Source organism: Alternaria atra, assembly GCF_907166805.1.
Source record: "Alternaria atra isolate CS162 genome assembly, contig: 37, whole genome shotgun sequence".
NCBI classification, from domain to species: domain Eukaryota; kingdom Fungi; phylum Ascomycota; class Dothideomycetes; order Pleosporales; family Pleosporaceae; genus Alternaria; species Alternaria atra.
In genome coordinates this window covers 677,057-693,124 of record NW_025091336.1, presented here as the reverse complement: position 1 = coordinate 693,124, position 16,068 = coordinate 677,057, and the positions used below count along the sequence as shown (strand labels likewise).

At 50.8% G+C, this 16,068-nt stretch overlaps 5 protein-coding genes across 5 annotated transcripts; 3 read left to right on the top strand and 2 right to left on the bottom strand.

The window, feature by feature from the left end:
- Window positions 1–2,272: 2,272 nt before the first annotated feature.
- ALTATR162_LOCUS11964 (uncharacterized protein) lies at window positions 2,273–4,916 on the bottom strand (the record flags this gene model as incomplete). The annotated part of the gene is made up of 4 exons (XM_043319608.1): window positions 2,273–4,344; window positions 4,401–4,511; window positions 4,598–4,760; window positions 4,824–4,916. 4 exons carry the CDS (start codon window positions 4,914–4,916, stop codon window positions 2,273–2,275), a joined length of 2,439 nt encoding a protein of 812 aa, XP_043175543.1.
- Window positions 4,917–5,661: 745 nt separating this feature from the next.
- On the bottom strand, window positions 5,662–9,356 carry ALTATR162_LOCUS11963 (uncharacterized protein; the record flags this gene model as incomplete). Its single annotated transcript, XM_043319607.1, has 5 exons — window positions 5,662–6,365; window positions 6,417–6,928; window positions 6,983–8,086; window positions 8,134–8,787; window positions 8,836–9,356. 5 exons carry the CDS (start codon window positions 9,354–9,356, stop codon window positions 5,662–5,664), a joined length of 3,495 nt encoding a protein of 1,164 aa, XP_043175542.1.
- A 712-nt stretch (window positions 9,357–10,068) lies between these two features.
- On the top strand, window positions 10,069–12,283 carry ALTATR162_LOCUS11962 (uncharacterized protein; the record flags this gene model as incomplete). Its single annotated transcript, XM_043319606.1, has 2 exons — window positions 10,069–11,409; window positions 11,456–12,283. 2 exons carry the CDS (start codon window positions 10,069–10,071, stop codon window positions 12,281–12,283), a joined length of 2,169 nt encoding a protein of 722 aa, XP_043175541.1.
- A 1,459-nt stretch (window positions 12,284–13,742) lies between these two features.
- Window positions 13,743–14,291, top strand: ALTATR162_LOCUS11961 (uncharacterized protein; the record flags this gene model as incomplete). The annotated part of the gene is made up of 1 exon (XM_043319605.1): window positions 13,743–14,291. The coding sequence occupies one exon, from the start codon at window positions 13,743–13,745 to the stop codon at window positions 14,289–14,291; it is 549 nt and encodes a 182-aa protein (XP_043175540.1).
- Window positions 14,292–14,552: 261 nt separating this feature from the next.
- On the top strand, window positions 14,553–15,847 carry ALTATR162_LOCUS11960 (uncharacterized protein; the record flags this gene model as incomplete). The annotated part of the gene is made up of 3 exons (XM_043319604.1): window positions 14,553–14,587; window positions 14,684–14,966; window positions 15,377–15,847. The coding sequence occupies 3 exons, from the start codon at window positions 14,553–14,555 to the stop codon at window positions 15,845–15,847; spliced, it is 789 nt and encodes a 262-aa protein (XP_043175539.1).
- Between the last annotated feature and the right edge of the window lie 221 nt (window positions 15,848–16,068).

Below are 16,068 nucleotides of genomic sequence, written 5' to 3'. Positions count from 1 at the left end.
AAAGGCATTGAACGTGCCTAGGTGTATTTGTTTCAAACGTGAGCAGAGAGACATGTCCTAGGTCGGTATGCATTCTTAGTCTCACTGCTTTGCGACGAGATTGTGTTTTGAGGAAACGGGAATCCAACGAGAAGACGTCCTTTATATCGAGCTTGGAATGGAGACTCAGGTCACTCTAGAATGGTTGGTGCATTCGTGATGGTCTCTGCCGCCGCATACGCAGCAAGTTTATAGCGACAGGAGATACCCTGCTTTCCTCATGGCGGCTGTAAATGTTCATTTTGGCAGGTAATTTACGACAATCGCACGTTTGATAAGTCTTTCAACTCGCGAGAGCCTTCCACTGCATACATTGCTGGACGAGCAGTTTTGATAATACTCGTAGGAACGAGCCAGCGAACCATAGGAAATGCACCCCTAACTTTTAATCTTGGAACCCCTTCCCCACCTCGTAGGGTGCAAGAAACTACACATTCCAGCGCGAGAAGATATATTTTTACCCATGCGAGCCAGAAGTCGCCGCACATAGTTTTGCCAGGGTCGTTTTGGTACGTTCGTATGGACTGGAATCTTTCTTCCTTTGTGTTGTAAAGTCTTCCAGCCACCGGAGAGACGACATATGAGACAAATACTAGGGTTTGGAAGGGCCGAGACCGCGCAGAGACATGGCGTAAGCCCGTCTTACGTGTCAAGCAAAGGAGGCGACGAAAGACATCCGGAGATGGTTTTGAAGTTCTGGATCGCTCACCCCGCCCACAAACGGGCACCCGCAAGGTTTTGGAGTTTCAGAAATATATGTGGATGATAGGAGACGAAGTGTACGCCTCGAGAAGGGTGTTTATATACACTCCGCCTCGTCGAGAAGAGTAGTGACAGCTGGTACATGACATTTATATGTTTCAAACTCTTTTTCTATATCTCGCGGAGTGTTGCAGAACACATGGGAAGTGAGGGGCGGCGTTTTGATGGTAGACTCCAACAAGGGCTGAGGCGAAAGGAAACATCTCAATGCGACTGCACTTTTCTGACAGGGTTGGAACTCGCTCCTCCGCATATGTGCTTACCTGTACGTAGATTTTGGAAAGTGCTTTCGCATAATGCCTTGGCTCTTGTGTTTCCTAGAAGAGAAGGTAGGAAGAGCAGGCACTCATGCACCTTATCGCATGATCTTTCAAAGAAAGAGAAAGCGAACATAGACAAGTCAAGAATGGCTTTTGGTAATTAATGAATAAAGCGAATGTGATAAAGGAGAGAAGAACAGCGCAGATAGACAAGGTTTATATGCATGCGCGTCCAGATTCAGTGACTTCGAGACTCCGCTGCTCAGCACGAGAGCCATAGCGATGTTGTAGATGAGTTTTCATTAACTTCTTCGCAGCAGCGCGGAATTATACTGGCTGCTTGCTTGTGCCCCGCATATAGAATTCCCGAAGACATGGTTTGGCGTTCCGACAGCAGACACCATCGATCGACCTTGTTCGCATTTTTGGACACCGAATACTAGACACCATCGGGAGTCCGGTGCAACCTTTCGGTCTCGCACAGCAAAGACACTCCATGACCCTCATTTGTTCCGATCTTTTGGGAGATAAAAGGTCACCGACCATGTATCTGCACCCTTTGTGTTTTCGAGCGACGCGAAGAACATACCACGTTTCCCTTTTCTTTTAAGAAGACGCGCAGGAACGAATGTGGACGGTATTCAAATTTCCTTTGGTGGTAAGGAGAAGTGAGAAGATGAAGTAGAAGACAAGAAGCAGACTGGAGCAAGTTTCCAATTAATAGGATTAATAGCCAGCTCTCACTCCATAGGTGGATTTGAATTTTGGTTCTGGTGTCACGGGCAAGTCGAGGAGGTCGTCAGAATAGAGATGGGTTCTTTTTGAAGAAAGAGAACGGGATATTAGTAGTAGAGGTACGTTTCTGGAAGGATTCCGCAGACATGCCGGGATTTTAACGCCATTTTGGAAAAAGGGATGGAAGAGCGGTTATGAAGGAGATCCGGGCTCATATTGGTAAAAAAGTGTGGATGTGGTGAATAAGAAAGGAAGGAAATGGGGAGCTGAGCGGCTTTTATATCTGGAAGCGCAGGCTAGGTCACGAGACGCACATGATCGACCAACTTTGGAAGTGAAAGACTTGATATCCCATCCAAGTCAGCCCATGATTCTCCAAACTGAGCGTATAGAGACACCATGACGCTACCCCTCCTCACCCACGCTTAAAAAGCATGATACCAATTGTCGTCTTCCGGTAGCTCACAAGGCGAATCCTAACCACCCTTCTTCTCCGAAATCTCAATATGCTGCGTCCTCGGCCCGTCATCCTGCGCATCCTCCATTTCTACATCCGAAAACCTAACCTGACTCTGTAACTTATCGCCATCAACATCCATAGTGTCGTCCCCCCGTCCAACCGTCTCACTGCTAGCGCTACTCATACCCCCAGCACCAACACGATCCTCCACTCTGCCCATTTCCTGCGTCCCCGTCGCATCATCATCCTCAATCTCCGTGTTCGGCGTCAGCGTCGCAGAACTCATATTCGAATCGTTCCTCGGCCGACTGCTAGAAAACTCCTTGGCACTGATCTCACTCCACCCATTGTCCCCATCTGCATTGTCAAAGGAAGGATTAGAGGTAGTATTCATAGAGTCGTCCCACCCTCCTTGTGCTACATTCCCGTAATCACCGCCATAACTCTCCCAACCTGTAGCGCTCTCTTGCAGTTCACGCAGGAAGTTAAGGTTATCTTTCTTGGCGAAGTCTTCGAGGGGTTTGGGTAAAGGCAAGGGATCGGCGGTTGTAGCGTCAGCGTTCGCGTAGACGAGGAGGGCGGATGCGGATTCGGTGGTTGCCCGCTCAATGACTTCGGACATGGAGAGGCGGTCGCGGCGGATTAAGGGGTTGGAAGATTCGCTGTCGTATTGCATGCGCCACCATTGGGTTGCGTTGGGCGTGTTGGAGGTGATGTCTGGGTGACGTATGTAGACTACGTCGCGTCGCGTGGCAACGCCCCAGAGCTGGTAGGGACGGTTCATGGCGTCTTCGGGAGATTGACCCTCTGGATATTCAATGTTCGTGGGCTCGGAAGTGTCGTTTGCAACGTTCTTGGTGGTTTCGGTCGTAGTGTCCATGGCATTGTCGTCTGTAGTGGTCGCTGCTGTGTCATTACTATCGTCTACGCGGGGTTTGAATCGTCCGGAGATGCCTGCGATAGCCTTTTGCGCTTGTTCGGTCTGCTCCTCGAGGGTTGCAAGCTTGCTTTCAATGCTGCTGTATAGCTCTTGTAGCTTAGCTAATATTGATGCATCCTCCGGAGAGCTATCAGACATTGTAGGCTCGAATGCGGTCATGCTTGTTTTCAGCAACTGTAAGGAGTCCACCTTTTTCGCGCCTGCTTTCTTCGGGGTGTAGAACTTTAGTTTCTGCACCTGCGCCTTGATAACATTCAGTTGTTCCTCGTGCTGCTTGATATCACTGTACATGCCATCTATGACATTTTTGTTCTTCTCGAGGTATCGGTCAATATAGAGGGTAGCCGGAATGCGAATTCCCAGATCAGATGCCTCCGTGTTCGATGCGGACAGTCGAAGTATCAGTACGTTGCTGGGCTCGCGAATATGCGCACTGCCTACAACCGAAGAGAAGAGCGAGTCATCCAGGACGTCGTATAAGCTGAAGTCAGGCCGGGATGGATCGCGTGTTACGACAGTGTCAAGCACAAAGCTCTCTGCAGTGGTGCCCGCAACATTCACTGTAGATCGAAGAGTACCGTCCAACTCGGCATTAGGCATATGGCTCTGGAATGCGAAGCCCCATAACACAAGGAACTTAAGCAAATCATCGTCCGGGTCCTCCACAGTCGAAGGCAACTCTCTCCAGGCCTCGCACTCAAGCAATCCATTGACCGATCCGTAAATCCGGTCAGTGTTGTCTAGGAAGGCCATGAGTCGCTGCGCTTCGTGAAGGATTTCTAGATTATAAGACTCCGAAAGTCCCACGTTGGCATCGAAAATGCGCGAAGCCGGCTTGGGATTGCCCTTCCACCATTCTTCGCCCTGCCAATAATCCTTTTGTAGTATGCCCGGACATAAAAGCGCATTTCGGAAAAGCGGTATCGAATGGAGTATGGGGATGAGGTTAGGAAGGTAGTTAAAGTTGGAGGACGGTTTGAGGATTGCGGGTTGTCCTTCTTCGCGCTTTCGCTGACTAGGGATTGGGTCGGCGATAATTTCGGTCGCGGTTGGTACCAGGGCCCACTGAGACGTATCGTAATTGTCTCTAGTGGCCGGCCCAAAGTTGGTATTGGAACCAGTGATACCCGTTTCTTGTCCTTCTATGCCTGAACATCTGTCAGCACTTCCAGTTTAGTGCTCCTGGCGCATCCTATGCACTAACTTTGTATGGGCGCGTCACCAGCTTGAGCTTGTGTAGAGGCGACACTCGTTCGAGAGGGCGGGCGGGTAGGTGCTCTGCTATTGACGTTGCTATGCGGGTAATTCTCATGACCTGGAGCATGGTCAATATTAAACGCTGAAACCGGCCGCTGTCAGTCGTGTTATCGTAGGCAGTCTTCAGAGCCGGACTTGACGTACTGGGAACATTTGTATCGTCGATACCATACCCGGCCCCCGCAAAAGCAGTTTCGTCCCACTTGGCTTGCGAATTGCGCAGATGGGTCTTCAAAGAAGAAATCCCTCCTTGTTCCATGCTGGTAAAGTATTTGTCCATGGCGGCCTCGACGCTTTGGCCATGATTCTGTATACTTGGTTAGGGCTTTGTCGCAAGGCGCAAACAGATTGCGAGCTGTTTGGGCCATACCGCGAGAAGCTGTCTGGCTTCATTCCTGTCTAGCTGATCCGCTCCAAAACTGAGTAGAAGGTCGATATTGGCTTCTATGTCGGCGTCCGCCATGGTTGCTGTGGGTGTGGTGGAGCGAGGGGATAGTGATGTTGGCGCAGTTGAGATCTTCGAGGTGGAGCGGCGGCGAGCAAGCGGGCGCGAGTAGAGTCGGAGAACGACAACGCGAAGCTAAGGTGGGCGAGCAGCAGTCGCCTAGTGATATTTGGCAGGCGTTTACAGGTCAGATGTAGTGTGGAAAGGCGCACTCATGTGTATGGTGGCATGGTGAGGAGCTTCTTGAAGAACGAGCTTCGCGGAGGTGACATGCGGGCAGCGGAGCGATGATGTCGCCAACACCGGTGGAGCAGGGGTCGTGCTTCGATAGCCGACCGTTGTCCTGCGTGCCACTACCAAAACACATTCCCCTCACGTGCAAAACAACCATGTGGTATCGTAAGGCTTCAAGGCAGTTCATATACATATGTTCAAATCATCTATGGTATCATGGGAAATAGTAATCCAACTTCCCCCCGCCACGCCCCTAACCATTCCAACCATGCATATGTTCAATCAGAAATATATAAGGAAAAAGAGAGAACTGCAGGCAACACCCCCCTCCCAGTGTATGCATTTCCCCTTCGTCGTATTGTTGCATGATGTGAAGAAAGAGAAGAAAGGTGAAAACGCCGAGTGACCCCTGGTGTGAGGGGGTTTATATGCAAAACAAGCTCTATATGTACATGAGGGCGCGGGTGATCGTAATCGGAAACATGTAAACCCGCGTGAGAGTTTGCGTCATGGTATCGCGTTGGGTCGTCTATGTGGGGAAGGGGAATGCTCTTTTGTTGTCGCCAAAGGACATTTCCAATTCCTTTTCCAGAGGCGTGATATCGTAGTCCACTTCCGTCGTGGGGGTCGATGCGCCTGGTGAATAAAACCGTGGTGTATAAACCCCGAGCTGTACGTCTTTTTCGGCTGTCGGTGTGCTTTCTATCTTGACCTTTTCGAGGATCTTGCCAAGACTACTTGCTGTGTCCGGTCTCTCGAAGTCTTCTTCGTCGACGTCCATGGCTGTTGGTATGCCGTGCGCAATGTTGTGGTTTCGTTGCAGATATTGCTGGAGACGGTACTCTTGCCTCGCCCAGCTTTCATCGACAAGGCCCAAGGCGGCTTTGATGTCCTGGTCGGAAAGACCCGATGGATAGTTAGACTCCTTTTTCGAGTTACTGACTACGCGGTTTGCGAGTCTGCTTCGGACAGAGGCAGGCTTTGGTTGCGTGGGTATTGCTACGTCGTCTCGCATAGACTTGACCTGCTCTTCAGTCTGCTTCAGTGCCATCTGGCGTGCTTCATGCATACTAGGAAGGAAGAGGAGAGTGGTGTTTCGATGAAGCGCATTGATGAGATCAGTAAAGCCTGTCAAGGCAATACCGTTGTCCTCGCAGTAGAGGTATTGCAAAGTAGTGTTGACCTTCAGAACGTCGGCCAAGGTGCTCGCTCCTTGTACGCCCAGCTTTTGATCTGGTATAGTCAGTTGTTTGTACAGTCAATATGTAATACATGTCAACTCACATCTGATGTACAAGGCGCGCAAGGTTCGATTGCGCTGCAAACCCCGCAATGCTCGATTGATGCCAACCCCTAGCTTGGTCGTCTCAAGGCGGGAGTCCTCCCCAGAGATGTCAAGCCACTCGAGACTTGTATTGTCAGCAAACATCTTCTCCATAGCATGGCAGGTTTCTTCCGAGGCATCGCATGGTAATGACGCCCGTGAAATGTCAAGCTGTCGAATGGTGTTGTTTGTGGCCAACGCAAGTATCATTTTGCGGAAGTCGGCGTCTTCTTCGAACTCTAGCAGACGGAGCGTAAAGTTGGACGGAGCGAGGCCGTTAGAGATTGCCTTGGTTAACTTGTCCAGGTCTTCCTCAATGTTATTCTCACTAACATCCAAATGTAGCTCGCGGGCTTTTCCAGGGTGTTCTGTCATCGAGTGTAGGAGGTATGCTATGTCCCTTCCAGTAAGGAAGCAATGGTCCAATCTCAATTCCCGGAGAGCTGACGATTGCTTGTAGTTGACGAGGTAACTGTAGGATGATCAGCATGGATCTTCAATATGTCAAAGTGATCGGGTGACTAACCCAGCGATCGCGTCGACCATGGCAGGATTGAGCGAGGTGCCACTCAGGATCAACTCCTGTAATCTCCAACCAGCAAAGGTTTCGACTGAGATCAAAGACTCAAGACCCGATGAGCGCGCAACATGCGACAGATTAAGACGTGTGAGATATCCAAAAACGCCAATCTGAGAATCGAAGATGCTCGGTGATAGCCTGAAAGGATTCGACGATAAATCCAAGGCCTCGAGCGTAGTCTCCTGCGCGCGGATTGCATCCAAGACAAGAGAAAGCGAGCGATCCGTGAGGCCACATCCACTCAATTCTAGTCCACGGAAATGGCAAGCTCGCTCGACACCCGCTGCGACGAGGTAATCCAAATCTGTATCTCCAAGTTGTATTTTGTTCAGAGCTATCCAATCGACATTGGTTGTTTGGTACTTGCACAGTGGAAATAATGCTTCCACGATGCCGCAACCCTGGTCTCTCGCGCTGCCTCTAGCTTCTCCGTGGTCCCTGGGTTTTCTGGAAATGCACGCGGTGAAGTCCATTCTCCGCAGCTTCCGGTTTGTCAAAGCCAAAGCGCGAATCTCTTGCACTAGTAGACAAGACCGTTCTAGCTCTTCGACGTCTAGCCGTGCGTATGTGCCGCGTTTAGTTTTAAGGCAAAGATGCTCTGCACCGTTCGGATCCTTCAATCCGTTCAGGACATCTAACCGTACGTCTTTGAATGAGATGCCTCCGAAGGTCTCGTTGTAGCGTAACGCACGCATGACAGCAAGTAACTCAAGGGTGTTATACTCTTTCCTGCGCAGGCCGACAGGTGGTAGAAGCTCGAAGCGTGGAGCATCTTCGTGTGGATACGTGATTTGATAGCTGATATTCTCTGGCTGTACGTCATACGCAACACAGTATCCAATCAAAGTTCTATCCAAAGAATCTTGGTCCATTGGATGTGGGCTTTCTTGGCGTCCGATATCATGATGCACATCGTCTGGGACCAGGAAGTCGAAAGGTCGTGTCTCCCACTCGGGTCTAAGAGTGGCTTCTATGGATCGTAGACGGAGAGCAATGTCCCGTGAGGCCAAAGATGCCAGATGAAGGACCTTGGGACGTTCAAGAGGCTTTCTATGTGTTGTTAGCAGTGACTTCATAGTCCAAGAAGAGGCACTTACCGGAAAGTCAATTGGAAGGTATCGTCGATTTCATTTATGCGCACTTCAGTCAGGGTTAGGATACCATGTGATGACTGAGTGTTGTGGGACACCAATGAAGGGCTTGATGACCGTTGTGAAGACGGTTTGAACAACGGAATGATGTGTACTTTGTGCACACCAATAGCAAGGAAACATACTGAAGCAGATACTTTGGCTAGGTCATCCGTTGAGGATCTCGTCGTTGTCTTCCCTTGCGGTCGGAGGACGACTTTGTATATGGCGTAGTGTGGAGGTACATAGTCACGTTCTGCTTCAACCACACGAGCTGCCAGATGGGAGTTGTGTGCGGATATAGGCTTCGCGTCAGATAGTCGCGCCCTGTTCGCGGCTTCTCTTATGGCCTTGAGCCAGGAAAACATCTCTTCTGGGTCCCCAAATTGCAGAGTCATGGAGGAGGCATTATTTGACTCATCATCCAAATAATATAGTTCCAGCGCAAAGTGTGGCCGACCGTCGTCTAGATGGTACACGGCGACGATGTGACGCAGGGGTATGCCATGATGACGATCTCCGGACGACTCTGAGGCCATGGACTGGAGTTCGTGCGCCGATCCAAAAGATGGACTATGGCTGTGGCGGTAGTAGCTCATGCGGTTGTTCGGTGAAGGTATCCTACGCTTGTTAGTCTTGTCTCTAAAGCTTGACGTCGTTGGAGCGCACCCAGGGAAAGCTTCAATCGCTTTCGAGAGGTTCTTGAACCGGATCAGATGCTTGTCGGTCAGCACCAAGTATTCCCTCTTCTTCCTGAACATGGAACTGCTCGTCTGAACCTCGCCATGCTGTAGCACCTGACGATCTTGCACGTCCTCCCAGATATATTCTCCAAAGCCAGTCGATGTTCGCGTCGAGGTCGCAGAAAGAGGTTCCGGGTCGTCGTCTGCGGAGAGTTTGTAACCACGAAAGGAGCTGAAAACAGAGCTGGCGCGCTTCAGGCTGGCTTTTGAAAGGTTCGGTCGCTGTGGATCTGGCGGTTCCATCAGGGTGCTACTTCCCGCTGTCGTGCTGCCGTTAGAAGTCGCTGCTTCGGTGTATTGCGACACATCGGAGAGATTTGACATGAACGACGCCGTGCGCCGCTTCCGCAGAAGATTCGAGGGTTGCGATTCATCCTTGTGGCTGCGCGACGCGAAAGCATTCAGGGAGCTGCTGCCAAAGATGCTTCTCCGCTTGTCTTTGGACATTCCGAGATTGTCGATTGGCGCGCGAAGCCCAGCACGAGCTCGGCGACACGACTATCGCATGCAGAAGGGTTCGTGAGAGAGGGAGACAGTTGTCGCGCCGGAGGATATTCTCGGAAAATATGTTCAAGGGCCTGGGGGTGGAAATTGGAGCAGGAGAGCAGAGCTGGGCACAGAATGGCGGTGGGACCAATCAGGGCGTGGGCGCAACGGGAGACAATGTGGAGGACAACGGCGGAACGATCAGACGGTAGCAGTAGCCCTGATGCAGCAGATGGCGGGCTCGGCGTTTTGCGGGAGGGGGTTGGCAGGCGTGCTGTAATCACGACATGTCATTATTCCGTGGCATGGATGAGGATTTCCAAGGTTTGCCGCCAGCAATCCTCCTCTCCAATGTTGTGTGAGTCTGTGAGAGGACGCGGGCTGCTTCACCGGGCCGACAACCACGGCGCGTTTGCAAGGAAATGACAGGACAAGATACACGAGTACGATGCACGAGGTGTATGGGTGGACTGCAGGGTGGGTCTCTGGTAACTGGCAGCTTTCCGCGCGTCCGCCTGCCCTGGCCACTTGCACGCGTACGTCACATGGCTGATCTCAATGATCGCCCGGCGTTAACAAACGCCGACACATTTTCTGAGACAGGCGCGACCGAGCGTCACTGCCATTGCAGTCAAACGCCACCTGCACGCCTTCCCCCACCACGCTCCCCTCAATGCTGCGTCGCCAGCTGTCGCCAGCCTCACTATGGCCTAGAAGCCCCGTATGCCTATTCTGCGCTGCCCGCAGCCAGATACATCCGCTGCAACGCCAAACAATTCGATTCAAGTCTGAAGGCGCTGTCAAAATCAAGAAGCATGTTGTCAAAAACCGGAAGCAGAAGGCGGCTACTCAAGGGGGGGAGGTAGACGAAGAGGACGGATCACAATCGATCAAGGATGCCCTTCTTGGTGGCAAGAAGAAGAGAAAGAAGAGAAAGGGCGAAGAACAGGACTTTATCCCAATCAGCACCCTATACCCCTCTGACCTCAAATTCGAGGCCGTCGACGTCGCCAGGCCGCCTGTTCCCATGTTGTCCTATGGGCTCGACCGCGTTCTGTTCAACCCCGGTGTATATCGCCTACAGGACCCACGCTCGCGAGTGTACAACTTTGATCCATACCTCGAGAAAATCATGCCGGCGAATGAGTTTGATTTTGACGCCTTGAGCGAGTACAAGACCTCTTCCAAGGACAAAGATCTGCTGGCCTTGACAAAGCGAATTGGCACAAAGTTCACCGGCTCTACATCCAGCATGTCAAGTATGCTTCAGCACTTTCATTATATCCTCTCCAACTTCCGCAAGCTCAATCACGGCATGCTCTCTCGCCAGTTTCCGGAACCTTCACCCAAGTTTTCCAGGATCACACTTGGTCCCAGTGCCGTCTTCCTCCGGCACAAGGATGGCACCTATGCGATAGACGCCGACAAGTCTTACGATAATCCCAACATCATGAGCTGGCTGGGTCACTCGCTGGAAAAGCTCCTCACAACCGAGCGCAGCGAGTTTGAGAAATTCCGAAAGTCAAGCCCGGACAAGGCACCTGCTGAGGAGAATGCCAGTCGTTGCTACCATTATTCGAAACAAGGTAACATCATGATGCGCTCACAATTAGACGCAATTGACCCGCGATTACCCGGAACTGGAGTCTTCGACTTGAAGACGCGAGCGGTTGTTTCGATCCGCATGAATCACAAGGATTACGAAGAAGGTGCTGGTTACCAACTTCGTCACAGTCTAGGCGAGTGGGAGTCGTTTGAGCGCGAGTTCTACGACATGACGCGCGCGACCATGCTTAAATACTCTCTGCAAGTGCGCATGGGGCGCATGGACGGTATTTTCCTTGCTTATCATAACATCGAGCGCATCTTCGGCTTCCAGTACTTGAGCCTCTCGGACATGGACGCTGTCCTCCACGGCCAACATGATACAACTCTGGGAGACCAGGAGTTCAAGCTTTCTCTAAGTTTAGTTGATGAACTTCTTGTCAAGGCCACTGAAAAGTTCCCCGATACAGTAAGCTGTCTCTTCATTATTACAAGTCCATCGCTAATCATAATAGTCTATCCGGTTACACTTTGAGGCCCGCGAAGGCAAGACGCCCTTCATGTATGTCTTCGCCGAACCTGTCACCGAAGAACAAGCAGAAGAGATCCAGAATGCTGGGGAGGCAGCTCAGAAAGAGTTCGCACGGAATGTAGTTGGTGTAGGAAAGGATGATCCTGAAACCCAAGCAGCTTGGCAGGAAGCTCAAGATGACGTCGATGAACAGATCGATGTTGACCAGAACCCTAAAGAAGTCGCTGAGCAAGAAGACGAGCCTTTGACTAGTTCCGGAGAGTCTGCCGAAGAGACTGCCGAGGAGACAGAGACTCTCACCGAAGACATCGTGGAGCCCCCATCAACACCTCAGGGCCCCTTGATGGGCTGGACGCTGACTGTCCGCAATCTGGTCAACGGAGGCTATGTTGAAAGACCAGAGCAGCTCAACGAATTCGATGATTGGAAGATGGAGTACCATATCAAAGAGATACCTGAAGAGACCCGATGGAAGCTGTACAACGCGCTCAAGGCGCGAAGGCATCAACTTATTGGACAAGATGAGGAACAAGTCGATAAGGGCCTCAAACACTACCGCGATTTAATTCAACGCTATAGCAACCGCGGACGTCAATGGAGAGAAGAGCAAGACAGGCTTAACGCCGCAAAGGGTGTGCAGCTCTTCCGACCACTTGGCCCGGGCTCAGACGCCATTGCTTCGCATCATGAAACTACACTGGAGAACGATCGTACCGAGGAGCCTTACAGTGAGGAGTCCAAGCCGGACGAATCACTCTCGAAGGAGAAGAAAGAGGAAGTGCTGCATGGCTTGCCATCAGTGCCATCGTAGGGATTATGTCTAAAGAAAAAAGGTGACAACGGCGTTCTGTCTCTATTGAAGTATACGAAGTGCATGGTCGCATGAGTGAACGTTCTATATAATAGATGTAAGAGTATATGTATATTTTAGAAGGGAAGGGTAGCATGCGCAGATACCAGAACATGCGAACAAAGATTCACGACCAAAAAGTAGTCTTCTGTCAACATTTCCACATTGCATTCATGGCAACGAAATATGTCCATGAAACGGAAGAACATGGATGCGGCGTAGTGAGGATCGTGTACCCGATCGTGAACTGAGATGAGATGCACCCCACATCGCACCCCCACTAAACAAGCTCATGTCCGAGCTCCGACCGAAAATGTACGTTGACATCACCTCATCGATGTTCTCATCTGCACGTCGAATGTCCAACGTTCCAACACTTTCTTCGACAGAACAAGAGACCGATCCAGCGTTTCTTTAATTAGACACGCATCACCAATGATATCTTAATCATGGTGAGACAACATGGCAGTTTGGAAAAGGACGAGGAGACCAATCAGGCGGCTTGGGAAGCTGCAAGGGGCGCGTTGATTGGTAGTACGAAGGTATGTATCATCGATTTTTTTTTTTCATTGTGATGCCGATGGTCATTTCGTCTCCTGGAAATACGAGAATGCGTTGAAGAATGTGAGGTCACAACGAGAAAGAGAGGGAGGTCGCGTGCGTCGAACTACCATGTATACTCGTATCAGTATTCGTCAAATGGCGTTTCCGGATATGAGAAAAAGTCATGCGATCTGTGAATTAGATAGAATAGAGGGGTATCCGAAGTGTTGATGTGTGTTTGCTGGTATCGTAGCTAACTTTGAGGAAACAGTGGGGCGCTTTCTTCGCCGTAGCAGGAGGTGTCGCATACGCCTTCTCACCAGTATACAAGGGTCTTACCGTTCAGTTCAAAACGTATGTGGTCTTCCATAACCCTCTACCTACTGTGTTCCCCTCCAGCATCCCATCCTTGTTTGCTTTTAATCCCAGGTGCTGACTTGCGGGACCATAATCTAGCTACATACAAATGTCTGGCATGATACTCGGCGGCTATCTCGAAGCAGATAAACGCATGATCGCCTACCAGCATCGTATACGACATCATAAGAGAGTAGCCAGAGACATGGAAATTTGGAGACGGTACGAAGATTCTTATGAGGAGAGGGGGACGCCTGGGGTGGGAGCCGAGAGTGATGTTCATGGTACTCAGGGAAAGGGTAACTGAGACAACACATGGCTGTTCTGTGTGTAGTATGCAACATGTTCTCACGTAACAAAGCTTTGTTAAAGATATACAAGACAATCAAACGGAGTGTCTCTGCTTTCATGTTATATAAAGGCAGCTTCATCTTCCTTACCTACTTTCTTTATCCTACCTCCCTCACTCCGCATAACCCTTGTATCTGCCTCGCAGTGTTCATTCACACGCACGGACACAATGACAACAACTCCTTTGGATAAGAGCGAGCGCGAATCCTCCCCCTCTCTCTCACTGTCTCTATCCCCCGGCTCCACCACCACTGAATCCACGGCTAGCGAATTTTCAATCACCGGATCCACAACCGACGGCTCTATAACCGACGGATCCATAACAGACGGATCTATAACCACCGAGTCTTCAACTACCGAATCTACAATCGCCGAATCTACAACTACCAAATCTAGAAACAGCGACTCCTCAGACAGCAGTTACAGCGAATCCTCAGACAGCGGTTCCAGCGATTCTACAACTATGGGATCCACACCGCAGCGTAAGGGCGTACAATGGTACGAACTTCGCGAGGGATGGACTTTGCATCGCTTCGAGGAGAAAACGGAGTTCAAGTGCCATCAGTGTAACAAGATGAAGAAGGACGTGCTTGTAGCTATGAAGCCCGAGAATAACCATGATAACATGTGTTGTAACGCGTGCTTCTGCATGAAAATAGGCACGGACTCAGATCAGTGGAACCTGGTACCTGTTGATGGAATCGACCATATCTGGTAAAGGATAAGTCGATAGTTATGGATGAGAATCTAAATGTCATCATGTTTGTATTCGTGTAGCTTCATTTGGTGGAGCGGTGCCTGGAAGCTTCGGCAACCAATGACGTGATTCGGCGCAGATGCGGCATAGCGCCCCCACCACCCTCGCCGCGGCCTTTTAAGCCACCTTGCGAATTCGCTTGCTCTTCCTTCTCCAGGCAGCACTTGCTGATCCTCGTTCACGACACCTTCACACACACAACTGCTATAGCTTCACGTAACGATGGATGTCTTCTGGACACTCCCGCCGGTCTCTAGGTAAGCTTCTTCATTCCTCACCGAGCTCTGGCAGCTCGCAAGCTCTCAAGCTGCTTCGCAAACACGATCGAGCAATCGCTGACAGCTTCCCCACAGGACCATCACAGCTGCAGCAGTCGCTGTATCAGCTGCGGGCTATGGCGGCATCATCAGCCTGTACCATTACATCTTCGCGAGCCACTATGTCTTTACGACGAAGGTGTTCCCTCAGCTCTGGCGAATCTTCACGGCGTTTCTGATCACGAAACCGAAGTTCGGTATCTTGCTTGATCCATACTTTTTATACCAATACGGCAGCTCGATCGAGCGGGAGTCGCCTCGCTTCTCGCAGCCCGGCGACTTCTTTGTATACACCATGTTTGTCGGAAGCGTCATTGTCGTAAGTACTTGCATGCAATCATCATTCCGCAGCCACCCTGTTGCAAATGCACGCGTACATAGAATCACGCAGCATCACATCGCATCGACACAACTGTCTGCGAAACGACTTCGGTCAACCAAATCACCTCCGCATATCTGCCCGCCCAGCCTGTTATTTCTAGCTGAAGCGGTTCCTGGAACGGAGGAAGAATACCCTTGCACATCATGCGGTTCCGTCATTCGCAATCATATAAAGGGACTTGTGTGGTGTGTAGGCATGGTGGGATTGTCACTTGAGAAAGCTTTGCGAATGCTCTCCATTTCGCAAGGCGGTGTTGGCTCCCTACATACTTTTTTTGACTTTGTTGATCTTCTTGTTCTGAAGTCGATGTGCTGTGGATGGACTTGTGCTAACAGTCCTGTGTAAAGGCAACAGCAGGTGGCATCCTAAACCAATACACGTTCCTCCCCGCGCTGTCTCTCGCCTACGCCTACACGTTCGCCCAAGATAACCCCACACGCTCCGTATCCTTCTTCATCATCACTTTCGACAGCAAATACCTACCCTTTGCCATGCTCTTCATGTCTTTCATCATCGACGGTCCTGATGCTGCTGCCGGTCAACTCACCGGTCTCATCGCTGCGCACTTGTACGACTTCCTGACACGCATCTGGCCTACATTTGGTGGTGGAACAAACTATATCCGTACGCCGCAGATGGTCAAGGGTTGGTTTGGTGCGGCGCCAGGGAGTGTACAGAGTAGGGGGTTTGGACATGTTGTCGAGGGACGGGGAAGGACGGCTGGTGCGGCTGGAAGTGGTGCACCGCCGCCCAGTGCGGCTAGGGCTACGGGGTCTGCTTGGGGTGGCATGGGTCCCGGCAGGAGGCTTGGAGAGTAGATGGTGCGTTGGCTGAGAATGTCGCGTATGATCATACTTCTTGGGCTGCTGTGGACAAGTGTGGGCTTGGTAGCATATCCGGGCTATACTCGAACGAGGCTACAAATGCCGTAGAGCAAGCATGTATTCGATATTATAGTAATGCATACATGACTTCTCTACGGCACTTGTAGTCTCGTTTGATTACATGTGTGACTACAGGTGCTCAAGTAGTATTTTGA